The sequence below is a fragment of the Oculina patagonica genome, chromosome 6 (genome assembly GCF_052425735.1).
Source record: "Oculina patagonica isolate OP01 chromosome 6, crgOcupat, whole genome shotgun sequence".
Classification (NCBI taxonomy): Eukaryota; Metazoa; Cnidaria; class Anthozoa; order Scleractinia; family Oculinidae; genus Oculina; species Oculina patagonica.
The window spans coordinates 30,281,164-30,309,016 of record NC_135763.1 but is presented as its reverse complement, the minus strand read 5'-3'; the positions used below and the strand labels follow the sequence as shown (position 1 = coordinate 30,309,016).

General features: G+C 39.0%; 3 protein-coding genes and 1 non-coding gene across 5 annotated transcripts in view; 1 reads left to right on the top strand and 3 right to left on the bottom strand.

Moving 5' to 3' along the window:
- The window catches only part of LOC144658167 (uncharacterized), a 60,447-nt gene extending 50,436 nt beyond the window's left edge, over window positions 1–10,011 (bottom strand). The window contains exon 1 of the mRNA XM_078518521.1: window positions 9,952–10,011. The gene's annotated coding sequence lies outside the window, so the exon portion shown is untranslated. The remainder of the gene's footprint in view (window positions 1–9,951) is intronic.
- On the bottom strand, window positions 3,925–27,122 carry LOC144658352 (uncharacterized). The gene is made up of 3 exons (XM_078518777.1): window positions 27,079–27,122; window positions 26,479–26,542; window positions 3,925–5,987 (listed from the first exon to the last, which is right to left on the bottom strand). Exon 3 carries the CDS (start codon window positions 5,912–5,914, stop codon window positions 4,943–4,945), a length of 972 nt encoding a protein of 323 aa, XP_078374903.1. The 5' UTR covers window positions 5,915–5,987; window positions 26,479–26,542; window positions 27,079–27,122; the 3' UTR covers window positions 3,925–4,942.
- Window positions 13,298–13,375, top strand: Trnat-ggu (transfer RNA threonine (anticodon GGU)). Its single transcript has one exon. It is a non-coding gene; the product is annotated as a tRNA-Thr (tRNA).
- On the bottom strand, window positions 17,163–27,038 carry LOC144658258 (uncharacterized). 2 transcript variants are annotated; one of them, XM_078518658.1, is made up of 3 exons: window positions 26,987–27,038; window positions 26,492–26,564; window positions 17,163–18,921 (listed from the first exon to the last, which is right to left on the bottom strand). In XM_078518658.1, the coding sequence occupies exon 3, from the start codon at window positions 18,849–18,851 to the stop codon at window positions 17,841–17,843; it is 1,011 nt and encodes a 336-aa protein (XP_078374784.1). In that variant the 5' UTR covers window positions 18,852–18,921; window positions 26,492–26,564; window positions 26,987–27,038; the 3' UTR covers window positions 17,163–17,840. The 2 variants fall into 2 exon arrangements, with proteins under 2 accessions (XP_078374784.1, XP_078374785.1); XM_078518659.1 differs by lacking the exons at window positions 26,492–26,564; window positions 26,987–27,038 and adding an exon at window positions 19,964–19,985.
- Window positions 27,123–27,853: the final 731 nt, after the last annotated feature.

The following is a 27,853-nucleotide window of genomic DNA, read 5'->3' as shown; positions in this document are numbered from 1 at the left end:
GCTCTCTCAAGAATCTTACTAACCGTCGGAAGCACTGTGATGGGCCTATAGTTATTACAATCAGATTTGTCACCTGATTTCTGACTTCGCCGAATTCTTCTTCTCGTGTCCTTTTTTCCTCCGGAGAAGACTTAACCCCGTTAGGTGAAATCAAACTGACTTTTCTTTTACCAGATAGTGAAGGGCTGTCCATAGGCTAGGATAATTTGAGCGATAAATTTCGAGAAACCCGAGGAGCTTTAAAGTCGCGTCTACTCGGTAGCCATTCCTCACCAGTCTCGTCCAAAGGTGCTGTGGAATATGGTTTGGTCACCCCCCTTTTTGTAAGGGTGGGGGGGGAGGCGACGGATTTCTAAGTATGCGCATACAAGTTATTCTGGACTCGCTCTTCCTGCGCCTGGGTTCAATCCCTATATTGGGCACCGAAGGGAAAGTTCAGGGAGTGGGCTACGTTTAGGACAATCAAAACAACACAGATATAATGCGCTTGAGACCAGATTTTCCACGCACTGGGAATTTCACTGCTGGGACTGGGATTTAGACAAAAAATAGGCTGAGAAATGGGATTTGGGCAAAATTTGGGCTGGGAAATGGGATTTGGTACCCCCCCCCCCCCCTTCAGGACCCTCATTTATAACTTACCAAAGTCGACTCATACTTGCGGCTGTCCGGCGGATATCCAATGTCGTATAGCTGATACAAAAACACCAAAACTTGACCGTGTTGTCAAGAAAACTTATGAAACAGGACTGAATCATTTAAGGTCACAAACAATACTGATATCGACAGTTTAGCAAATAATGTTATTAAAGAAGATGACACCAGCACGTTTCGAAACCGCAAAAGCAGAAACTGCGTGACACAAGAAAACGTCACGTACACATAGCTAGGACCGGTTTCATTTCACATTTCCAGGAGCCCATCAACTGGAGCCTCCATACGTACTGTACCCTTGAGTCAACCCTTTCCCGTATATTTTTATTTTTAGAAACACATTTCCCGCGAAAACATTGCTCCTGTGGTCAGACCACATGCAGCGTAGCTAGGGCGACGATGTAAAAAAAAAAATGGCGGCCAATGTCGTACACACATTCCCTGTCCGTTTTCCTTTATAATTTTGCTTCTTTCCTGATTTTACATCCGAGAGAGCCTGGTTTACTCGTGAATGAATAACGGTTAAAAGTTAATTAATAAACCACTTTTTTGTCCTTGAAAATGAAGTCAGTTTAGTCATGGCGTTGATCGGAAAATCATTTGCTTGTTTGAATCTTACCGATTTCTGGTTTGCACGGACTTATTACATGCAGTGTTAGACGTAAACAGTACTGTGAGATTTGACGCTGGATTTGTAAGATCTATTCCCGAACGAAAGCAGAAATAATTTAATATGGGCCGAGCTGTGGCAAACGCGTGTTCTTTGATACGGCGACGAACACTACAAACGTGATGACTTCGATGCACATTTTGACTATCCGTATGCTCCAAGATCCAGCCAATATAAGATCATCGTGCTTCGAATAAAACCTCAGGAAAATGATATGTGTTTGTTTCTTCTAAAGTTGCAACTGGAATTATGGCAGAGATCGTTGAGTCGCTGTTGCAGAGGTGAGATATTGCGCATCTTACAATTTTAAAAATATACGCGTACAGGCCAACGGCCTGAATGTTACATCTTTCTTCGGTTAGAGACCGTGTGATCCGCTTATTTTAATCCCCGTACATTTCTTTCGCTTTGTATGTTTCAAAAGAGAACTCAATGCCTGTACTATCTAAAGCCGAATGGGTCGTTTAGCCGGAACGGCTGTTTAGATTTTTATTCTAATGTTTGTCTAGTGTCTTCGCCACGAAGGGTTCACAAGCTAGCGCTTGTCTGAATTATTGTCACTCAGAGTTTTGAATGTCTTGTAGAATTTGATTTGCAATGTGTTGGTACAGGCCAAAGTGCGTACCTTGTTTATAAATTTATACCATTGATACGTTCGTTTAGTGTGAATGTTTACAACCCAGTAAAATTTATTGTTCACAACAACGATTAGAATCGATCAACCTTTTATCAAGCTGTCTTCTTATCGGAAGAATTACACGGCAAATAATATTGACCGATCTGTTGCGCCTATCCATCCTCTTTTCAAAATATATTCGTAATTTCGCAGTTGCAAGATCGGTCTCGGCGCCTTTCGATTCGAATAATTGTTCTTACTTTTTTGACAGACCTGTACAAAATTCCGCAGTTTTTTAGTCATAGCATTACTTGATGTCTTCCTTCGAAGAAATACTGAATTTAGAGGACGACAAGGAACAACATTCTGCAGTCTTTCCTTCTCGTTTCGCTATTGTTTTAGATATCACAGCTTGCGTAGCCACAGCGGAATGCGACAAATGATTGACAGAGGTGCGAAATCTCCCGCGCGAGACCCCGGGAGATTAGTTCTAAAAATAAATTAATACGGGAAAGGGTTGACTCCAAGGGTTAGTATGGGAGATGAAGGCTCCAGTTGATGGGCTCCTGACATTTCCTGGCATGCGGTGACAAGTTATGTACGAGATTAAAAGACCTCTTTGACAGATTTCTTTTGAGGGCTAAGCTTGTCATTAGTTTCTTACACATCTTCTTTCGTTTCTTAACACACACACAATCCATTTAATTACGGGGGGTGTGGGGGCATGCTCCATCAGAAAATTTTGAAATTTCTAGGCTCGGAAATGCTATTTTCAGTATTTTCCACCATATATTTCGTCGAAAAATAGAGCTCATCAAGTGTTAAATGATGGCAGGTATTTTCAGGTATTAATAGGACCTTTCCTTCTGCACGAATCGTGCAAAGGGGAGTCCCCTTTGCACGATTTTTTTTCTTGCCATTTTGGCTTGCATGAATTTTTTTTTGGTTCCCCCCCCCCCATCACTTTTCTAATGGTCCGTCCCTTAAACTGCAAGGTGTATAACCTCAGAGAATTATTATCAAGTGTGTTTTGTTTTATTAACGGTTTATACTCTAAGGTCTTGGTATGGGAGATCAAAATTAAGGCAAATTTCTGTTATTATCTGATTGCTTGGCACAGATTAGTACGATACTAAATTGTTTAGGAAATGTAAACAAACATTAAATTGAATGAGAGTAGAAAGGGAGGGACAGGTGGGGTTGAAAGGCTAAGGAGATGGAAAGGGAGGGAGAATTAAAATCCATGCTTGGTTATATCATGCAACCTTTGACTTCTGTGATTTTCTCACAAGAACAAAACTTAAGGTGGGGTTCTACCTGAATTTGAATGGAACGTTAAGAGATTTAAAGAAGGGATTGAAGAAAAGAATGGAAACACCTCCAAACAGTTGACCCCCTCGCACGAGCACTCCAGGTTGTCAGGAGACTGTTTGGTGTCCGTCCACCAATTTTTAACTTCAAATTCAAATTTTAAAATCACATTAAATCTCCAATATTTCTTATTTGTCTAAATTTTACTAATCCTTTGAGAAAAACTATCGCCTCCCAGACATCCCCCAAAATCGTTCAAAAATTAACAAAATACTGCAAAACAAATATATATGGGATAAGTAAAGCTTTTTTGAATTCCTTGAAACGCGGCTGAAATAGTATGACAATAGTAGTTACCCGATTAGGAGTTGTATACTGTTCCATTAAAGTGTAAGGGCTGGAAAATATTGAAATGCGTCAGCCGCCTAAAGCGTTGGAAAAATTGGTCTTCAGGTAAAAAGCCCGCCTTTATTAAGTATTGCGAAAAGGCTGCACTTTGCTAAGTGTTACAAATTTTTATTTTCTAGACGTCTAGTTCAATCGTTTATTTGTATTGTGCGAAATATATTTTTATAAATTGAGACCATTATGTCATTAAGTAATAATGCAATCTTGAAAACATTCCAGATTTTCATTATTAAAATAGAAACACAAAAAAATTCAAATTTGGGAAAACAAGCCTGTCAAAATGACGTTGCCATGGTGATTTCAAGTTACTGGCACAATAATGTCACGATAAGTATAAGAAAGTGAACTCAGAAAATACCACAAAACCAGAAAATACTTGTGAATTGCGCATAAAACGACCATTCTATCTGAAATCTTAACCTCCAAATATGGTTAACGATACAATACAATTCAGTAGTAGTAATTTTAGGATACAATAAGTACAGTACAAAGTTTACATTAGGAAAAGATCTCAAAGGAACATCTGTCCAGACTTTGCAAATAGTTTAGTAGGTCAATCTATTCATAAAAATAATAGATTTTGCATTTCTGAAGTAACCTTTTATTCTTGCATTATATTCTTCAAGGTAAACGGACTAAAAGTTAATCTGGATTTCAATTACAACTTAACCAATGAAAATACTATATTCTGGAAAATACATCAATCTCTCGCATGAAAAACTAACTTTCATTCACGTACAATAAGATCTCTTTTGTATTGCCTTGATTAGTATATAAGTAACGCGTAAACTGTTACAAATCGATTACCTTGAGGACTATGACGATTATCCTTGGCAGTTTGTACTATGACTTAGTGTGAAGTATCATCGAAGTTTACTCTACAGTAAAGAAGTTTGATGTAAACCAGAAGAGTTTCAGTGATTGCTGCCGCTTCCTCGCTTCTTGGGACGTAGAAACTAGACTCTGTACTTCTGGCATACTGTAACGAGTGCCGGCTGCAAAGCGGTTAGCTCTACCAAGCTCAACCTCCCCCCCCCCCCCCGGCCTGAATAGGTTTAAGTGACTGTTTTTCCAGTGATTTTATTGTACTGTACCCTGCCTTTCAAGTCAAAACAGATAGCTTATTATTAAGCGCCCGATTTTAAGCTTCTCAAGCTTCTCAAACTTCTTGTTCTATACAAAATACACATGGTCGCACTACTTAACGTATCGTTATTACTAGTATCAGTTATAACTTCAATTTCTGAAGTTCTCGTCTTCCGCTGCAGGGCACACACAAGGCTTCATTCTCGTTTGATTTCTTTTATGTTACATACAAGTTCAGAGATACTGAAGCAATTGTCATTCTTCGAGCTTGTTTCTGACTTCACTACATTGTGTGTTCTTTGGTGACGCTTCAACTTTACTGCACTTGTAAAGCACTTGCCACACTGGTTACATTCAGCAAGCTCTTCTCTTGTGTGTATTCTTTTAATATGTGCTGTAAGATATCCTGCCTGATTAAAACATTTTCCACACTGGTTGCATTCAAAAGGCTTTTCTCCTGTGTGTGTTCTTTTATGTTGCCTTAGATTTCCTGCGTGAGTGAAACACTTGCCACACTGGTTGCATTCAAATGGTTTCTCTCCTGTGTGCGTTCTTTCATGTTGTCTTAGATTTCCAACATGTCTAAAACACTTGCCACACTGGTTGCATTCAAAAGGCTTCTCACCTGTGTGTATTTTCTTATGTTGATTTAAAGTTCCTGCTTGATTAAAACATTTGCCGCACTGGTTGCATTTAAAAGGCTTCTCTCCTGTATGTATTCGTATATGTTGCCTTAGATGCACTGCTCGAGTAAAACACTTCCCGCACTCGTTGCATTCAAAAGTGTTCTCGCCTATATGTGTCCTTTTATGTTGTTTTAAAGTTACTGCTTGTCTAAAGCACTTGCCACTCTGGTTGCATTCAAAAGGCCTCTCTCCTGTGTGTATTCGTTTATGTTGCCTTAGAACTCCCGCCTTATTAAAACACTTACAACACTCGTTGCATTTAAAAGGCTTCTCTTCCGTGTGTGCTCCTCTTTTACCCCGCCCAAGATTTCCTGTCTGATTATCACACTTGCCACTCTGGTTGCATTGAGAAAGCTTCTTTTCTGTATGTAAAGTGGTATGTTTTCTAAGATTCTCCGCGTGACTAAAGCACTTGCCACAATCTTTGCAGTTAAATGTATGCTTATCCGGGGAATCTATCTTGTTCGATGTATGCTCCTCCATATTGTCAGTGAAAAAGGAACTGTTGTCACAATTAGTGTAATTTGCAGCAAAGACCCCAATGATGTCTCTAGACCTTTAAAAGGAAAAAGAAAGAAAATAACCTACTAACACTAATGCAAGAGGATTTGTTGAATTTGTAACAAAACGGGAAAAAGGTAAATATTAAAATGCTTTCTGAGGCTGAGGTTCATATCAAACATCACTTGTTTCCACTTGGTGGATCTAATGAAATTTAACAATTTCAATAACATTTTTGTATACAAATATATGTAAGTATTTTTGACTATTCCTTACTAGGCCTTCCTAGGCCTCGTTTTGTTTTTTGTTTGTATGTCTCGTTATAGTTTATACTATGTGCAGTGTAAATGGATTCAGTTAAATTAAAAGTGAAAATGCTTAAGAGAATTTAGTCAGTATACTGTACTATAGGTTTGACCAGTACAATTCTAGCAATCTGTCACGCAACGCTACGTAGCGTTGCATGATAGAAAGAGCGCCAGAAGTGAACCAAGAGCCTGTTTATATATGGAAAAATGTTGTTTTTGGTAGGAGAATTACCCTCTCACTAGAATCAACTTTACCGAGCGTTTAGTTGAAAAGTGTTTTGCCTGCTGACAAAGCACAAAAATATCGTTATTATTACAATCTCACTATAAGAGCCTGCGTTTCTTTTGGTCAGCACCAAGAACGCGGACTCTGGCCAAGCCCGAGCATAAAAGCTACCTCCCCGCCGGGGCAGGGAGGGGGGAGGGGGTACTCGGGTATGTTTTAGGTGGGTATGTGCCGCCCAGAATTTGCACTGAAAATGATACCCCGTTCTAGTAACAAGTCAACCTCGTTCCGAAAGAGAAATCCTGGGAACGAGGTTGGTAACAGGTCAATCTTTTAACAAATAAAGAAAAAATTGCAAGGCCGACTGAACGGTTTGGGACTGTATTGAAATTCCAATATTTCGGAAGGCACGGCCTTCCTTCTTCAGGGTCTTACAAAGAATGACTCTTAAGGTTGAACGTTACAGATATAAAATGTGGGAAATACGATACAACGCGTAAATAACAATGGTAGAAAAACAAAAACGTTAAAATTTGAAATTTGAAAAGATAAAGAGACGTTACAACATGAAATTAAAAAAGATATAAATATATAATAAGATGCCATAATGGCACTAAAGACTTGAACACCGTAAGCTAATACTATAATAACAACATGAGTGTAAATATAAACTACGAAATGTCATGCTTCATCCTTTTTATTTAATCCTAAAGGTTAAGTGTTTGACCTCTTTCAATGAGGTACGCCTCTCTTGCCTTCCGAACAACGTCACGGTTAGATCGAATGAGTTCAAGAGGAATGAGTTGCATGTCAGTAGCGTTATGATTGTTACAAAGAAAATGTTCTGATACTGTAGTGGGTTTAGAGTGGTTAGTTTTTTTGTCAACAGTTCTGCGGATGAAGCATGACATTTCGTAGTTTATATTTACACTCATGTTGTTATTATAGTATTAGCTTACGGTGTTCAAGTCTTTAGTGCCATTTATGGCATCTTATTATATATTTATATCTTTTTTAATTTCATGTTGTAACGTCTCTTTATCTTCTCAAATTTCAAATTTTAACGTTTTTGTTTTTCTACCATTGTTATTTACGCGTTGTATCGTATTTCCCACATTTTATATCTGTAACGTTTAACCTTAAGAGTCATTCTTTGTAAGACCCTGAAGAAGGAAGGCCGTGCCTTCCGAAATATTGGAATTTCAATACAGTCCCAAACCGTTCAATCGGCCTTGCAATTTTTTCTTTATTCGTTATTTAGTTATAGCTGATTAGATCCTCTACAGTGAGAGGATCCGGTACTTCTATTTTGTCACGGTGGTCCTTGCAAATTCACGTTAGTTTTCAATCTTTTAACACCCCGTTTTGGCTGCTGATTGCTTGAAACTTTCGTGCGCTCGAAATCTTATACTTCGTTCGATAGGGGGCCCAAATTCACGACCCCCGTTTTTATTTTTGAACTAGTAAAGAGGTAGTGCAGAAAAGGAAGACGTGTACTGAAATACATCCTATACCCTACACTTCTGCTCTATTAGGCCTGGGAATATTCGAAGTATGATGTTTTGAAATGTGGAAAGGGATCCCAATTATTTCTCGAACCTTTCCTTGCTCTCTTGAGCTTCCCAATAACTCCCAGGATAACTCGATTAGTCATTTTTACTGGTAGCAAGGGTTTGGAATTTTTTAATAATATATAAAACCAAATAATAAAGTTCAACTCAGTTCAGTTAAGTATTTTCCACTAAGACTGAAGTTTCTATGAGTCAAATGAGTCAGTGAGTCATGAGTCATGAGTCAAATCTTAAATAAGAGTTATAAATTTGAAAATAGTGCTACCCTTACTAACAAATTAAAGCTAACCGCAAGCAAACCGGAGTGGAACTATCCGCAAGCAAACCGGAGTGGAACCAACCGCAAGCAAACCGGAGTGGAACTAACCGCAAGCAAACCGGAGTGGAACTATCCGCAAGCAAACCGGAGTAGAACTAACCACAAGCAAACCGGAGTGGAACTAACCGCAAACAAACCAGAGTAGAACTAGCCGTAAGCAATGTGAAGTGCTTGTAAGCTTCTTTGTATAAATGTAAACCATGGTTCAATAGATGATATCCTACTTTGTGTAAAAATTAGCTTGACTCTTTGACTCTTATGACCATAAAACAGGGAACCTCTTTTCCACTGAAATTACTCGACCCCGTGAAACACTCCTGATTTCTCAAAGCAATTTTCGCTTTTCCCCCCTTGGAGGTTCCAGAAATCGAGATTCTACTATTGCTGGTTTTCACTGTCACGCAAGTAACGATACTGTCACGCGCTGCAAAAAATAAATCCAAAGCTATTGAGTTAAACAAATCAAGAATTTTACAGGTTGTAGAAACTAACAAGATAGTCTACGTATCCAAGTCTCAGGTATGTACGGTATTCCGTACTCGAGTTATCCGTCATAATGTTTAACACAAATTTAGTGAGCACAGTATGGAAACGCCATGTTGGATCCCATGTGGAGGGGCACCAAGATGGCCGCCGGAAATCAATCAAAAAAACATCTGGCATTCCCCTCTGCTATAAAGCGCGGTCAGTTCACCTTCGTGAACACGTAAACATTCGTATAAACACTTCTTGTAAAGCCTCGATTGTTCAGATCGTTAAAAATAACAGGATGAGGCATACGTGACAGCCTTCGGGCGGCCATTCTAATGTCGTGTGGCGCAAAACTCCGAAATTCAAAATGTTATTTCTCAAAGACGGTGGATGCTATCGAGCTGAAAACCTTCAATAAGATAGCTAGTGAAGGATAAAAAGTCAGGGGGCTCGCGATTCTGGATTTAGAATTTTGATGACGTCACGTGAAAACCAAGAATACATTTTTGTTGTTAATACTAAACTAAGTCCTTTCCGATGAACGATGCATTCAAAGATTTCGAAACACGCGAGAGACACGACACGAGTGAGGTCGATTGAAACAATGTCACGTAAAGTCACGCATTCTCTTCTGAACAGTAAAAGTAATTCGAGATCCTACATTATTCCTACATTACAAAAGAACTGTTTTTCTAAGTGTGTCAACCGTGGAACGATTTTCTAAAAAAATGATTTCTCTTTCATTTTACACAAAAGAAAGTTTAAATAAACACCTTGTCTTCCCTCGAGCTCCAAAACTAAAACTTCAAAACAAGACCCCGGCGGCTGAATCGAATCGTTGCGTTACGTAAAAAAAGTTTACACATTGTGCATATAAATTGGCCAATTTCACCCTAAGGATACGAAATTTCAAATGATGGCATTATTGCGCCAGTAAACCCATAAAAGTGCGATCTGACCGATGTAGCAAAATAAACCGACACTGAAGATCATCATGATACGTAATGGCATGGCGATCGATGAGACTGAATAGTTTTTTTTTCAACAAACGGGTAGAAAACAATATCTTTGTATCTCAGGTTACTCTAGTGTATTCAAGCATGGCCTTACAAATTATCTCTTACCTCTACTTGCAAAAGAGTGATAGAAGTGCGCAGCAGACACAAACGACGGATTCAAAACAATACAGCCTTGAGACGGCCCAATGGCCGAGAAGGAGACTAAGTCCCACCGACACGACAATCTATAACTGGACTTGGTCACGAACGGAAGTCGGAAGATCATCAAGAATTACCGATCGAGGCACTGATTTGCAATTTTTTATTCGAAATGTTAGGTGTATATAGAAATGTCGAAACACGAAGGGACATGCTGATACTAGTCCTGCGACTGAGGCCCCCGTTGATACCAGTCCTGCGACTTAAGGGGTCACCCTGTCAAAATATCGATTATTATTATTTTTTTTATAGGGGAACAAAAAAAAAAAAAAAAAAAAAAAAAAAAAAAAAAAAAAAAAAAAAAAAAAAAAAAAAAAAAAAAAAAAAAAAAAAAAAAAAAAAAAAAAAAAAAAAAAAAAAAAAAAAAAAAAAAAAAATTAAAAAATAAATTTTAAATAAAAAAAGAACTAAAATTACAATTATGCTACCGGAACATGTCGCAGTGATATATAGCAATGAGGGACAAAACAACGTGTAAAGTGTGTGGTTTAAGTTTATCTTTGGTTTATTGCTGGTTTTCACTGTCACGCAAGTAAAGACACTATCACGCGCTGCAAAAAATAAATCCAAAGGTATTGAGTAAAAAAAAAATCAAGAATATTACAGGTTGTTGAAAGTTACTAGATAGTCTACACAAATTTAGAGAGCACAGTATGGAAGCGCCAAAAGATGGCTGCCGGAAAGCAACCCAACACTTCTTGTAGATTATTACAACGGGTACGAGACAATGAAAAATCAAATTGATTTACACAATTCTAAAGCATACTAAATTTATTTACCACAAAATACTCACACAACAAAATGTAGCAGCTAGGGGCATAAGCATATTAAAGCGACGTCACAAATTTATGGGACGTATGGCTGCAATGTTAAAATGTCCCTACCTTTTTGTGTATTAATTTGTGGCTTTGCCCCCAGTGGTACTTTTCCATCCCGCATGACATAATGCAAGAACCTTCATGTGTAGTTATTATACCTAATCGTACCTTTTTGGTACGCTTCGGCGGCATATCAGGCACGTTTGGTCGAGCCAAAATACCCATGGCAAGACCAAAGGAGCCTGATATGCAGCCGAAGCGTACCAAAAAGGTACGATTAGGTATTTACTGTACCCAAATTCAGCCAAAACTCCGGTTATATGTATTGTTCTGTTGAAGCCATGCTTGCAAGGTACGTACTGCAAATTGTGTTGACTAGGTCTTCAACACTTTTACCAAGTTCTTCTTCTGCCTTTTTTTCACTCGTTTGTTTAGAGTTTCATTCTCTAAATTTTCAAAATCAAAATTAAGCGAAAAATTTTTTAGTCTGAATGTCTCATTACTCATCGGCAAACGCGCTCAAGTTTAGTTTTGGCGAAAACGTTTTTCTCTTTTTACGACCGCTAAACACCGCTTAATTTAATTAAACTACGAGGTTTGTTTTATTGGTAAAACCTCTTTTCAATTCATCGCACAGTAACACTACTTTACTTCAAAGTGACCGTGATATGGTGGCATACCAGGTCAGTGACTTGCAATTGATATCGTAGGATATCAGGACAGTAGATCGCGCTTCTGATTGGCTACTTGCGAAAAAAAAATTGGGTGCGGTAAACGTTAATACCACACTATACCGTAAATAAAGCGATATTGTTAGCGGCTACTAATTTTAGCGATTTTGGCTTAGCAAGATTAAAAAGAGGTAAAGCCTGCTGTCGAGCCAAGTGGCTCATAAGGCCGGAGCTTATCCCGGTTTCTGTAGCATTAAGCGGCTAAGAATATTTCTACTCCCTCCTGGATGGAATGCAAAATCGCAGAGTTACCCCCAGCAGTAAATTCATCGGTTTCCATTTATACACCTGGGTGGATAGAGGCACTATTTATACCTAATCGTACCTTTTGTGTACGCTTCGGTAGCATATCAGGTGAGTTTGGTCGAGCCATGGTTCGTATTTTGGCGAGACGCAGTCGAGCCAAAATACCCATGGCGAGACCAAATGAGCCTGATATGCAGCCGAAGCGTACCAAAAAGGTACGATTAGGTATTTACCGTACCCAAATTCAGCCAAAAATCCGGTTATATTTATCGCTCTGTTCTGAGGCCATGCTTTCAAGGTACGCACTGCAAATTGTGTTGACTTGGTCTTCAACACTTTTACCAAGTTCCTCTTCTGCCTTTTTTCCACTCGTTTAATTAGAGTTCTATTCTCTAAATTTTCAGAATCAAAATTAAGCGAAAAAATTGGAAATTCTGACTCTATTTTTTAAGTTTGGATATCTCAGAACTCGTCGGCAAACATCGCACAATTGGCGAGTGCGCTCAAGTTTAGTTTTGGCGGGAAAGTTTTTCTCTTTTTACGACCGCTAAACACCGCTACATTTAAATTACGAGGTTTGTTTTATTGGTAAAACCTCTTTTCAATTCATCGTACAGTAACACTACTTTACTTCAAAGTGACCGTGATATGGTGGCATATCAGGTCAGTGACTTGATATCGTAGGATATCAGGACAGTAGATCGCGCTTATGATTGGCTACTTGTGAATTGGGGTACGGTACTCTCTCCTCTGCAGGGGCTCCTTTAGGGGAGGAAGGCGAAAAAACGAAGAATGAAAAATAGGGGGAGCGCGGGGAACGACGGGAAGGGCGAAGCGGCGGTTCCCCGCGCGCTTTCGTTTCGATTCTCTCCAGGCTCCGCGCGTTTACTTTTCACCTCTCCCCCATTTCCCAGTCCGTACGAAACACGAAAAAAGCCTCTGCGGAGGAGAGAGGGTACGGTAAGAGAGTAAATCGATCCGGAGTCCGGTGCACTAACAATTAGGCAACCGCGCCTAGTAAAGTCTTTTAAGCCCAGCTGGCTCATAGTTCTCGGCGTTTAACTCTGGTTTCAGTAATAAGTAGTGTAAGTATTGTTACTCCCCCTGAATGGGATGCTAGTCCATCGCAGGGTTACTCCCCAGCATCCATCAAGCTTCCCCAACAGTATGAATTCGCTGGTACCCATTTATACTCATGGGTTGGAAGAAGCACAGTGAGAGTAAAGTGTCTTGTTGTCCAAGAACACAACACAATAACCACGGACAAGGCTCGAACACAAGCCGTCTTATCTGGAGTCCAGCACTGCAATGTGGCAACCAAACACAACCTCCCTTTTTTGATCAGGAAGAAAGTTATTTATTAATTAATTAACATGACATGAATATATGGAATTCATATATTTGTCCTTTCTCCATCCGCGGGTATATTACGAACTCACAAGTGACCAGCTCCCAGTTGGCTTGATAGCTCAGTTGGTTAATTAGAGCGCTGCACTGGTATCGCAGAGGTCATGGGTTCGATTCCCGTTCAAGCCTGAATTTTTTTCAGGCTTGCTTTTCTCAACTGCTCAAGTTGCGTACATAACTGCGACGATCTTTCATTTGCTTATAATTAATTAATGTTCAAAAAACTCTAACTGGACAAGAACTGGATGTAATATATATCAAACACGAGAGACAGTGTTTCAGTGTTTCAGGCTCATACCCGGGCTGACTTATCTGGAGTCCTGCACTCTAACCATGAGGCTACCGAACACAATCTCCCTCTTTTGATCAGTAAGATAGTTATTAACCGGGCAGAGACTGGGCCGAGCCCGGTTCATAAATCGCCCGGAATTTTTTCGTCGTAGTAGTCGTAGTAGTAGTAGTAGTAGTCTTGTCGGTAAATCGTTCCAGACCCGCTCGGCCGCTTCCTTGGCCAGGATTCAAATCACGCACTTTTGATATTTATTCGGCAGGAGCTATTAAACCCGGCTATTAAATCACTCTTCTATTTTAAATTTTATCTAAAACCCTGATTTCTGTTTAGCGTGAAATATATATATTTTTGTGTTATTCAAGCGTTTGGATTGCGAAACCGGTGATTGTTTTGACATGACAGCTCCAAACCGCTATTTCAGTCACGCAATGTTTTTGCAGCAAGCTTTACGCATAACTGCTCTTTTAAAAAACGGCTGGTAGCCAGAGCATTTTTGAGCCGGAATACTTTGAAGATGCTTTTCATTTAATAGGAAGAATTATGTCCATTTTCATCCGTGCACAGTTGAGACCAGTTGAGCTGGCAAAGTCGCGTATCAGAGACGATTGAATGTTTGCACAGCAAAATAATCTTATGTTGGTTCTTGATGTAAAACACTTCCCAAGACTTCAGTAAACAAAATTGTAATGTATAGTATTTCTACGAACTATGATGGTATTTGTGAAGGGATCCGTAAAGCCAGCAAGTAAAACAAATGGTCTGCAAAATGATCAAAGGCTCTTCGAGCAACCTCATGGTAATTTGGTAATTCGATGAAATGCCGACCTTCGCATTTTTTTCTAAATAAGTGTCCAATAAAGTAATTCAATCTCATTTTATTTGCGTTTGAATGTTTTATTTTTCCACATGAGTTGCGTCATTGATGGTTCGTGCTCTCAGGTTTCGTAGCGCTATTCAGTTTTCACCACAAAAATATTTACCGGTTAGTGTATTACCTTTGATCCTTTTTAGCGTTAAGTAAATTTGTTTTGTGAATATCTATACTTTTCTGTCAGCACGTATAGCGTTATTTTTGAGCAGCGGATAAAATTCGAGAGAAAGATACGCCCGAGCACTTCGTGTTTCTGCTCGACTCAAAAAGATGAAAAACAGATGACGTGACACGAGGTGACGTCACGCGAAACAGAAACGTGCTGTGGATTCAAGCTGTGGATGTGGTGTTAACTACAACACGTCACATGGCGAGCGTAATAATTTTTTAACCGTAACTACGTGTAACTCACAGCTGCTATCAGTAATGTCACAATTTCACTTAATTTGCCTTTCAATGTTTTCTTGCGTGAATGGGTCATTGATAGTTTTTTTTCTTCAAATAAGCGTTCAATAATGTGCCTTTGAATGTTTTATTTTTCCATGGGAATTGTGTCATTGATGGTTCGTGCTCTCAGGCTTCGTAGCGCGAATTCTATTTCATCACAAAAGTGTAACCTTTGATCCATTTAGCATTAGGTAAATTTGTTTTGTGGATATGTTTACTTTTCTGTCAGCACGTATAGCGTTATTTTGAGCAGCGAATAAAACTTGAGAAAGATGCGCGTTTCTGCACGACTCAAAAAGATGAAAAACGGATGACGTGACACGAAGATAATGTGACGCGAAACAAAATCGTGCAGCATGAATGTTGTGTTTACAATAAAGACGCGGTAACTGCATGTAGCTTATAGCTGCTATCGGTTATGTCACAATCTCACTTCATTTGCGTTTGAATGTTTTCTTAGGTGAATGGGTCATTGATAGAGTATGCTCTACGGCTTCGTAGAGCGAATTCTATTCTCTTTTATCACCAGAGGATAAGTGTAATTGATCCTCTTTCGATTTGTTTTGTAAAAATTCAACCTTGTTCCCTGAAAGAGAGAGACCCTGGGAATGAGGTTATAGGATAATTTGTTTTTGATTGACATGTGCTGAATGGCGTTTTAAACAACCTTTCTGTCAGCACGTTAATGCATGAATTAATTGCGGTTTAATATCAGAATGGAGTGACGGAAACACGTCACTTCAAGTTCGCGAATCATCACTAACCTCATTACCATTCGGTAAAAATGAAATCTTGGCGCGGGTAATTTAATACATGTAAATTCTACACGGCATGCAAAATTTCACGTTTTTGAAATTTTCTAAATCTTTTTGCCTTTTAAAATGTTTCTTGACCCCATCTTGAATAAAATTATCTATTTTTCATTTTTTTTTATTTTTCACGTTTATTAGTCTTTTTAGGCTTTTGAAACGACAGGCATCTATTTATAGATTGAGGCACCATGTGATGTACATATTTGCGTCATTTCGTGTGTTCACTCGGCCGCTTTCTTGGCCAAGATACAGATCCCGCACTTTTGATATTTAAGAGGAGAATTAAAATTTTATCTATACCCCGATTTCTGTTAAACGTGAAAGATATATTTTTGTGTTTTTACGCGCACCGGTTCTGGGTCCGACCGGTGTTGTTTCGCAGGTCGCTGGTCGGTTACATTCACCATGCGGCTCCTGCAACCTCCACTCTACTTGTTTTCAGTGCATTTTACTATTTCCATCCTCATTGGGGACCTCACACGTTTTAAAAATTTCTTAAATTTAATTTAAAAAAATAATGCAAGAAAATATCTACAAACTATGAATGCATCGAGCCATCCTGTGAATGTGGCAAAAATGAAAACTGCCCTTTGGCGCGATATATTTACACGGCATGCTATTTTCACGGCTTTTAGGAAATTTTTAATGCAATCAAATTTTCTTCGCCTCATCTTGAATCTTTTTTTCACATTTAGTTGAGATTTTTAGAGCATCTGTTGTCTAATACGTGTGGTCTAATGCGCCCTTTTTTAGTCTTTTTATTTTCTTTTATAATTTTCTTAAAAATTTTTCTGTTATTCTTGATATTTACTCGTTTTATTCGTTTTTTTTTTTATTATTTATGTACTCGTTTATTCGAGCAGGAGCAATATAAATTTCTGTTACTCCACTCTTTTTAGCGAGGAATATAAAATATATATTTTTTGTTTCTCATTCAAGGGTTTTGAGTTTCAGTCGGAACCGAACGGCGATGGAGAAATGACCTGCAATGAATCACGCAATCAAGAACTTGCGTTTGCGTGACTGCTTCCCAAAATTGACGTGAAGAGCTTGCATGTTTGAAAGCTGAAAAGCTTTCTTATCTTGTTCTTATTCCCATTTTTTGGTGTGGTACATTTTTAAAAATGTTTAAAAACGCGTCTTAGTTTTTAACGAAATCGTTCTAATTGTTTTTTTGTTTTTGTCGGAGATCATTTGTACTGCCATTTAACTGGTTTGAGTTCATTTATTCAAGATTGCACAAAAACGTCAACACCTAGGTTATTCAGTATTCGGAAGAAAAATAAAAATTTGAAAGCCTACATGTAGCAGGAATTTGTCCAAGGATGGACAAGCAATCACAGACTTGCGTGTTACGCAATATAAATTAAATGGTATTTTAAAAGTTTTTGCTGTACTTGTCTAATCATGTAGTTAAACATTAACTGCCCGGTTTTAAGCATTAAGCTTTAGGCGTCTTGTTAATGTTTAAAAAATAAACAAAAAGACTCGAAATACAGAAGCTATCATGAAATTTAATTTTTACAAATCTTAATATGGTTAACATAACAATATTTTACACAGGTTGCTACCAAGAGCCTAACCAAGGTTATCACTCTGGCCAATAACACAGAACACAAACAATCAACTGATCCAAACAAAACTTTAAGCAAATGGCATGTAGCCGGCATGAAGCGCGGGAAAACGTGCGCCAACGAGTCACAATTGGTTTTGGCCATTTTACTTTTGATTGGATAAGTTGCTCGAGTTTTTTTTGGAACCAGTTCATTAGTTTTGCCCTCGTAATTACAGTAATATTTGCATACACTTTATTTTAACAAAGGAAAATTTTGTATTGTACATATATACATTATTAAGCTTTTAAAAAAAAACTTTTTGACTTCTACACAACAACGGCGGTCGGTCGTGCCTTGAAGTTCTCCGTATTTAGGCTGTTTCTTGCGGTTAAACTCTCGAGGCAATGGCTTAAAGTCTTACGTGCCACATAGCCAATAAAATGAAATCGACTTTGCCAAAACGCTGGCCCACGGACGATACAAAGAAAAAAAAAACAGGGGCGGATCCAGGAATTTTGTAAGAGGGGATTCACCACTAAGGAATGTATATCACAAAAATTGACTCACCATTTCCGATACTCCCCATAACCCATGACAAACGGCATGCTGGTACGCTTTACTCCTGTATGATGTTTTTAAGATCGCTTAAAAGTTCAGCGATGCTAAAGCGATCACCATGCTCCAAGCTCGTATATGGCTTCTCTACTTTGGTTGTTGCATTCTTATGCGTTCGAATCCCTGCTTGTGATTGACCGTTGCAGCTACTTTGGTTGTTTTCAAAATACCTCCATTCGGAATGTGTTTTGTTATGTTGTTTTAAGTGCCATTCCAAAGGGAAACCCATATCACACTGCTGACATTTAAATGGGTGCCTTGTTTCTATATGCCGTTTTAAAGAAACAGCCTGATTGAAACACCTGACACAATGGTTGCATTTAAAGGGCTTCTCTCCTGTGTGGATCATACTATGTTTCTTTAAATTTCCTGCCAGACTAAAACACTTGCCACACTGATTGCATTTAAAAGGCTTCTCTCCAGTGTGTACTATTTCATGTTGCTTTAGTTCTGCTGTCCGTCTAAAACACTTTCCGCATTGGATGCATTCAAAAGGCTTCTCTCCTGTGTGAGTTCTTTTATGTTTCTTTAAATTTCCTCCCTGACTAAAACACTTGCCACACTGATTGCATTTAAAAGGCATCTCTCCAGTGTGTACTATTTTATGTTGCTTTAGATCTGCTGCCTGTCTAAAACACTTTCCACATTGGATGCATTCAAAAGGCTTCTCTCCTGTGTGGGTTCTTTTGTGTTTCTTTAAATTTCCTCCCTGACTAAAACACTTGCCACACTGATTGCATTTGAAAGGCTTCTCTCCTGTGTGTGTTTTCATATGTTGGTTAAGATGTCCTGTCTGACTAAAACACTTTCCACATTGGATGCATTCAAAAGGCTTCTCTCCCATGTTTGTTCGTTTTCCCCGCCGGTTGCATTCAAAAGGCATCTCTCCTTTGTGCCTCTGTTTGTGCCTTTTTAGATGTGCTCCCTGCCTTAAATACTTTCCACTTTGGTTGCATCCAGAAGGCTTCTGTTTTGTATGTAATGTCGTATGTTTTGATTTATGCTTCTCCATATTTCTGGTTCAAAGGAACTCTCGCTTCACTTTGTGTAGTTTGCAGTAAATGCTGCGACAATCTTTAGACCTTTAAATAAAGAAAAAAGTGAATGGCCTACTAATTGCTTTTGCAACAAGATTTATTGAATTTCTAATAGTCCAGTATTCTAGCACTCTCTGCCACGTAACGCTATGCAGCATTGCGTGACAGAAAGAGCGCCAAACGTGGACAAGTAGGGCCTGTTCAATCATATAAAGAAATGCTGTTCTTGGAAGATAATTACCCTTTCCTCAAAGTTTATTTTTACCACTAAGCTGCAGAATTGCGGATTATCAAAATATCTTGATGGAATATTATTAGTTTGATAATTAATATTTTGATGATTTATTGATATGTTTCTTGTTTAAAGGTTTAGAGTTAGGGTTACAGTCAAAACCCGCGTGTAAGAACCTACATATAGGGAATTAAGAACCTTCTGGCAGAAATTTGCTTTTTTAATACCCCAAAATATAGGAACCTGTTTAGCCAAACAAATTCCAACAGCCGGTTGTTATATGTGGGGTTTAACTATTTAATTTATTTTTTTACCAAACACCAAGATACATTTTATATACAGTACTGTATCATTGATCAATTAATGTTGTTGGACTTTTGGCAACATGGGTACATTTATAATGAAAAACAGACCAGATTTTATACTATTTTCTGTTAACCAACAACAAAGTCTACTCTGTAGAATTAAGAACCTAATTAAGAACCTAGTTAGCCTAAACTGTCAATAAGTACCCCATAATACAAGAACCTGTTTTGCAAAACTCTGAAAAAAGTAGGTTCTTACACACGGGTTTTTACTGTATTGTTAGTGCTTAGGGTTAGGTTTAAGGGTAAATGAACTGCCCATACTTATACCTAATTGTACCTTTTTGGTACGCTTCGCCTATGGTCGAGCCATGGTTTGTATTTTGGCTTGACTGCGTCTCGCCAAAATACCCATGGCGAGACTAAACAAGCCTGATATGCAGCCGAAGCGTACCAAAAAGGTACAATTAGGTATTTACCATACCCAAATTCAGCCAAAAACCTGGTTATATTTATCGCTCTGTTGAAACCATGCGTGTAAGGTACGTACTGCGAATTGTGTTGACTTGGTCTTGTGGTCACTTTTACCAAGTTCCTCTTCTGGCTTTTTTCCCACTCGTTTGTTTAGAGATTCATTTTCTAAATTTTCTAAATCAAAATTAAGCGGCTCCACTTTTTCCGTCTGAATGTCTCACTACTCGTCGGCAAACATCGCCCAATTGGCGAATGCGCTCAAGGTTTAGTTTTAGCAGGAAAGTTTTTCTCTTTTTACGACCGCTAAACACCGCTAAATTTTAATTACGAAGGTAAGGTAGAGGGTCCTGAAGGGGTAAAATGGGAACTGGGATTTGCCCATTTTGACTGGGATTTGCCTATTGTTTCACTGGGAAAATGGGATTTGGGTCACTGAGACTGGGATTCAGAAACAAAAAATGGGAATGGGAAGAGTTTCAGTAAATGACTAAACATACATATTTTACGCTCTGTAATATTCTTTAAGATAGAATAGTTAAAACGCTGAAAACTCTTAAACAAAACCACTGCACTGCACGGGTGTCCATCAACTGGCGATCAATAATTATTTCCGTGTAAGTGATTAAGTTACTCAGCGGAACAGCTTTGGAGCATGGGCACAAATGGAATATTCAAAAGAAGTGATAGTAAGTTGTTGTCAGTCAGGGTAGTGGTAGGTAAGAGATAAAAATTTAACTTGATAGCTTTAGTTAAAGCTACTAAAAATTTCTAATTCTCTACAAAACAAGTGAACAAATGAAACTTTAGTGATGATCTCAACAGTATTTGTGATAATAACTTGAAGAAATAAAAACATGACTTTGGATAGTCGTATAAAGGGGTAAAACCCAGGAGCGAGAGGATAGAGTTCAGGATAACTTGTAATATATGTGCATGCTCAAAACAAACCAATCAAAAACGACAGAGAAGTGTAGCATTTCTTACATGTAATGTGCACTCTAGGGTAAAAATAGCTCGCTAAAATGAAAAATTCAACTATGCAACCAAAGTGCGCAATCTGCAAGAAAAATTGTCGTAACCTTTGCCTAAAGTCATAATTAAAAGAACAGGTTCTAAATCTACAAATACTAAATTTTTGAATTTATCATCTGTACGCGTGCATGTCCAAAGGTTCTGTGGAATATGGTTTGGTTTCCCCCCTTTTTAAGGGGGGGGGAGGGTGGGACGACGGATTTCCGAGCATGTGCATGCAAGTTATTTCTGGACTGGCACTCCTGCGCCTAGGTTAATCCCCTATATAGGGCACCGAAGGGAAAAATCAGGGAGTGGACTACATCTAAAACAATCAAAACAACACTGACATAATGCGCTTGAGACCAGATTTTCCACGCACTGGGAATTTCACTGCTGGGACTGGGATTTAGACAAAAAATAGGCTGGGAAATAGGATTTGGGCAAAATTTAGGCTGGGAAATGGGATTTGGTACCCCCCTTCAGGACCCTCAAGGTAGGTAAGGTAAAGTCTGTGTCCGAGCCACAAGGCTCATACAGCCGGAGCCCGGTTTCCGTAGAATTAAGCGACTAGGAGTATTGCTACTCCCCCCCATTCTCGTCCCCATAGCCCTTTTGTTTCTCTTAGCCGGCTGAGCTTTGGCACGAGAAAACGAAGGGCTCTGGGGACAGAGAATTTCCAGTCCTAGATTCTAGGACTTCCGGTCTTCATGTATGCAGTCATGACGTTTCAAAAGAATGTATGAGAGAGTCGTTATGTTTTTGACTTCCGTTTAGGAATTCTTTGTTCCAAACAGCCAATAAAAAAATTTGAATTAATTCAAAAATCCTATGTCCCCAGAGCCCTCCGTTTTCGCGTGCAAAGCCGGCTAAGAGAAACGAAAGGGCTATGGGGACGAGAATGACTCCCCCCTCGATGGGATGCTAGTCCATCGCAGGGTTTACGGTTACCCTTCAGCAGTAAATTCGCCGGTACCCATTTATACACCTGGGTGGAGAGAGGCACTGTGAGAGTAAAGTGTTTTGCCCAAGAACACAACGCAGCGCCCCGGCCAGGCCTCGAACCCGGGCCGTTCGACTCGGAGTCGAGCGCGCTAACCATTAGGCTACCGCGCCTCCTTAAATTACGAAGTTCTGTTTTATTAGTAAAACCTCTTTTCACTTCATCCTACAGTAACACTACTTTACTTCAAAGTGACCGTGATATGGTAACATATCAGGTCAGTGACTTGATATCGTAGGATATCAGGACAGTAGATCGCGCTTATGATTGACTACTTGCGAATTTGGGTACAGTAATATCAGTGATTAAATATTCTGATAACATCATGATTAATAACTCTATCACAGGGAGAAGAAGAGGTTCTAAGTTAATTAAATATTCTGATAAGCTCTGATAGTATCATGATTTAACACTATTATTGTTACTTAATAGAGATTCGACTGTATAAAACATTTTCTTTGTGCTTCTATCAAATTTAAGCATAATCACAAAGGCACAATCTGATTAGCTACAAAGGTGGCATCGCAAGGCTCCAGTACCGACAGCACTTGTTTTCGGTTATTTTTTGCTGAATTTTATACAATCAAAACCTTCAATATATCATTTCTAGTAGCAGCCACAAGGTTATGCTCTTCAACTAACAGCCGATCGATACACCTTATTCATAAATGGTGGAATGAGTGGAAGAATAAGGGTCAAGTACAAGGAAGCAAGACGAATAGACCAATTTATATATCTTAAAACTCAGCCTAAAACATTAAACATCACTACGAGGCTCTGGGGAATAAACCCCACAAACTCTACAGTTTGTTCCCCAGAGCCTCGTACTGAAGTACATTGTTTTAGACTGAAGTAAAAACATCGAAATTGGTATATTTGGCTTCACTTCAACAACCAAGAATCACTTTCTTACCAACAAGATACATGCATTTCAAGAATACAACAGATACTACTTAAGGTAACCATGCTTTGCTTTATTTTGATTCAAAGTAAAGCCACACTCATCTCGCTTTCATGTAATCCATCCAAACTCTTCCATACATTCTGCCATATTTTTATGAGAATGTATTGAAAATTCAAGCTTGCTCATTGTTAAATAGAAACACTGTTGAACTTTGAGAGAACTTGAAAAAGCTGTGGCTCAGGCATTCCTGTTCCCACAGCATTTCTTGTTGTGCCAAACATTCACTTGTGCTTCTATTTAACAATTAGACTACGAGCCCGAGGGCAAGTAGTCTAGTTGTTTTAGTAGAACCTCTAAAGGATTGTAGTCCAAAACCTACAATATTGTGCACTTTGAAGACAAAAATCAAGAAAATTTACCACTTAAAAAGCTACCCACGCGTGCGTCTGTTTTCTATCGGCGAATAGAAAACAGTGGGAGAACCAATCAGATTTGCGGAATTCCAATAGAACACAGCTGAGTTTCTACTAAAACCCATTAGCATACCCAAGTGGCTGACTATGGTAAAATGCACAATCTGATTGGCTTTAAAGGTGCTATCTAATGATCAATAGAAGGGGCAAGCTCAGTTTTTTGCAGAAATTTTTTTCAATCAAATCCTTACAAAAACTATTCTAGCGGTATTATCACGTGTGTAATGTATCAGTCAATTCCAAGTAAGATAATCCCCCTACCCCGCAGACCCCCAAGCAATTTGGTTTTTTCAAGATTTCGGTCAAATTCCCCACTATGTGGGCCAATATCATTCTAATTACCCGTAAAAGACCCGATATGCTATGAAATTATTCTTTTTCAGTTCAGGTTTTCAGTGGCCCACCCCTGGGGGTGGGGTAGGCTATGAAATTTTTCTTTTTAAGTTCTGGTTTTCAGTGGCCCACCCCCTAGTTATTTGACAAAATTGGGGTGGCCCAGTCCTTGAGCAGAAAAACCTAGTGGCCCACCCCCCAACCAAAATCAGTAATGTGGATAGGTACACAGGGAAAATTGGCGTACCACTTTAGTCAGAATCTCCAAAAAATCTTCTAGATGGAAAGTTTGAAACTTGGTAGTGTAAGAATCCCTCAAAAGCTTTATTAGGACATATTTCTGCTAGACTTTTTGTACTGTTGTAGATGTAGTCTCAGGGGTGGGGAGGTCTGGGGGAATGCTCCCCGGGGGAAAATTTAGATTTTTAGAGCCTAGAAAATGATGTTTTAAGCATACTGACAGAATTTTTGCACTATTAAAGATACTGTCAAATGAATAAATTAACCATGACCACTCCTAATGCAGTGCATTATGACTAGTCCCTAAACCAATTTTTTGATAGAAAACGATATGGTGAACCTACTTTACATTTAACATAACCATATACTAACTTCATGGGAGGCGTGGTGGCCTAATGGTTAGAGCGCCGGACTCCGGATCGAGCGGTCCGAGTTCGAGTCCCAGCTCGGGTCACTTGTGCTGAGGGTCCACAATAGGTTTGGCGGGATGCGGGATTTGGCTATTTTTTGTGGTGATATTCGGGATGTGAGCTAAAACCAGCAGCGGGAAGCGGGAATTTCAAGTACGATCGGTAGCGAGATTTTGTGTTTTTATGGGGTCGGGATTCGAGAATTTTAATGAAAAAGTGGCGGGATACGGGATTTTTTTATCGTGACTGTATAGAAAAAATTGGCTCCTTTGTTTGTAGACCGTCCGTGTGGCAGTGTCGAGTTTCAATTAATGAATCACGAAGTGCATGTAATCTGTCAAACATATCCATTATCACCTGTGTGTGATGTTCTTCACATGCACACTGATACGACATTTCTATTTCCGACGTTTTTGTCACAAGAAACAGGTATGAAATAGACTCTTCACAGCCCTCAATTTTCTAAAAAAAATTTTGGATCGTTGAACGCAGGAAAAGCACGGCTAGAGAACCGGACGTCAGCTCAAAATAGAAGGCATACGAATGCAGGGTCGTGTGCTTTGCGTCGTGCTCACTTTGTTTCCTTTTGCTTAAGATCCTGTGCATTCCTAACTTTTTGACAGACTTTTTTTCTTGGAAAATACCAAGAAAATATTCATGCAAAGTGGAATGCAAAGAAAAAAAAACTTGTGCAGAAGGAAAGCTCCTATTAGTATGCACTTAAAGTATCTTTCATTTTACAAATGATGAGTCCTTTTTTTGATGAAACATATCGTGGAGAACGCTGGGAATAGCATTTCCGAGCCTAGAAATTTCAAAATTGTCTGGGAGAGCATGCCCCCAGACCCCCCTACAGGATAGCGTCTTTGACGCTCACCCTCCAGCAAATTCGATCAGATCGGCCTCCTAAACAGCAAAACTTTTTCCCAAATGTCAATGGTGATAGTAAATTGAGTTTCAAGTGAAGGTTAGTCTTTTTGTAACGTTTATTTTAACATTTTAAAAAGAAACTCGTTCACTGAAAAATTTAGGCGGGATCGGGATTCGGGGGGTAAAGAAGGGCGGGATAGCGGGATTTACGAGAAAAAGAAGGCGGGAAGGCGGGATTTGAGAACCCTATTGTGGACCCTCTTGTGCTGTGTTCTTGGACAAGACACTTTACTCTCATAGTGCCTCTCTCCACCCAGGTGTATAAATGGGTACTGGCGACATAAAGCTGGGGGAGAACCCTGCAATGGACTAGCCCATTCAGGGGGGAGTAGAAATATTCCTAGCTGATCAATGCTACGGAAACCGGGATAAGCTCTGTAGTGTAGGGCCGCTTGGCTCGTGGCTTCTCCTATACTAACTTCACACAGTCATAGTTTCAACTGATTTGACCAGACTCTTGGCTCTCATATTATTTCATTTTTGGTGAAAATAACCCTATAGAAAACTTAAAATGCTTGATAACCTATCCATTTAATGTAACAAAAATGATCTGCAAAAGCACCAAAGTATAATAAAGCTTTAAACTGTTAAAATGGCTAAACGCTTATAGGGGTCATAAATAGTCCTTCAAAATGTCGCAGTCCTTGCAAAATAAAGCTTTTGCTCCGAACGCTCGCAAAATTTTTGTGGGTGCTCATTTGCTCGTGCTCGCACAATTTTACAAGTGCTCGCATGCTCGGTTTTTAGTGGGGTAGCTTTTTGAAAAGTGCTCATTGCTTGCAAAGCTAATTTTTGTCAATGCTCGTGCTCGCAAAGAAAAACGCTGTGCTCGCATGCTCGCAAAGACCATTTGATACCCCTGCTTATGCTTCCTCTTGATCACTTTTGAAAGGTTTGAACTATTAAAAACAGAACTTTAGACATTTTGATAAGAAATCCTCGGAAGCTATCGCCACAACATCTTCCCTTAGGTTCTTTTGAACACTCAAGAACAATGCATATATAGACCTAAGCTGATTGCAGACCATGACAGGCAACCCATCTTTGTGTTACAAAGATGTGAATTATAAGGGTTTGTATGGGAACTCAACGATTTTGAAGCGATTTTACAATACTGGGCCACTTATTTACATATCTCTGAACGCTTTAAGAACGAAGCATAGTAGAAACAAAAGGAACCATTCAAATTCAATGAGATGCAAATTAGTGGCCCGGTATTCTACAGTTTAGCCACGATTTTGTTTCAAAAGGAATAAAATTTATGTTCTGCGAATAAAATCGACTAACCTTGTTGCCCGGCCTTGTTGCCTTGTTTTATTCTTTGCTGTTTGACACAACCAGCAAGCTCTAACTAGAAACACAGAAAATGTTTTCTTTTTGTAAATAGACTGTAGCCTGACGCTTCTGACAGTATTTTGACTGTAAAACCTATTGATAAAGTGAGGCCATTTTGTGGGAAAATTCTACCAATTTGCAACCATCAACATACCGTTAAAATTCTAACGTAAATTCTAAATTTCTGTTTAGTTAGAATTTCTATTATAACGTGCTAAATAGCTAACATGTTCCAACGTAGCTAGGCCGGGACAATTGATTGACGACGATAATAAGCTCTATGTGTATTTTTCGAAGTGAAGATTCTAATCAACTGTGATCAAGTGTTCGATCAAATGGCGTCCGTTTCCTCTTGCAATCGGACAGAAAAATGGCTTTCATGCACACTAAGATTACTCTTCTTCCTATTATATAATTAACTTATTGGTTTCTCTTACCTTCAGAAGCAAAACGGGGAAACAATGAGCTCTAAATACTGCAAACACAAGCCGTCAACAAGCAGCCATTGAAACACTGGAACCCAGTCTGTACGCGACAACTAAATTTACTTACAAAAATCGAGGACTGGACTTGTGACTCGCGGACATTGACCGACAAGGCGAATGCTTTTCTACCACATTGTATGAAATGCCACGTCTGTAAAAAATGAAAAAAAAGGTCTTCACAGTTTAAACTGCTGTTAAGGCTGCTTTGAGACAGTCTGGATCAGTATCAATGATCCAAGGGAAGCAATGAATCCTGGCCAGGAGTGGATTCATTAGCTACTTTGATGCACCATTGCTATGATCTTGTATCGTGGGTCCTGATCAGGATCATACTAAAGGATTTCGTGAATTTCTTGGGAAATTTATTATGAGTTTTAAATTTTCGAATATACATAAGGGACGGACCATTATTTTCTTTAAGGGGGGGGGGGGGAGGTGAAACATTTTCCTCTGCAAACTTTTTTTTTAGTTTATGCACCTCTGCAAACATTTTTTTTTCGAAATTCTTACTATTTTTTGTTATACATATCGTGTTTGCAAACAAATTATTTTGTCTTTCCAGGCCATGCAAACAATTTTTTCAATATTTTTTTCCCCCCGGCCAAAAAAATAATGGTCTGTCCCTATAAAGGCATGCTCTTTCAAGACTGAAGAATTGAGCCGATCATTTCCTTGCTACGTTCTCATTGATCAGAGTGCCAGGGGAGGATCCTGTATCACTTGCCTTTATTTATCCCATGTCGCTTTTTTATCGCACTTCACGTCACTTTTGGTAGTATAATTTAAGGAAAAGTGGTTGTCGTTGTCGGAATTTAAGTTATCCCAAAAGGGTCGTCATTTGT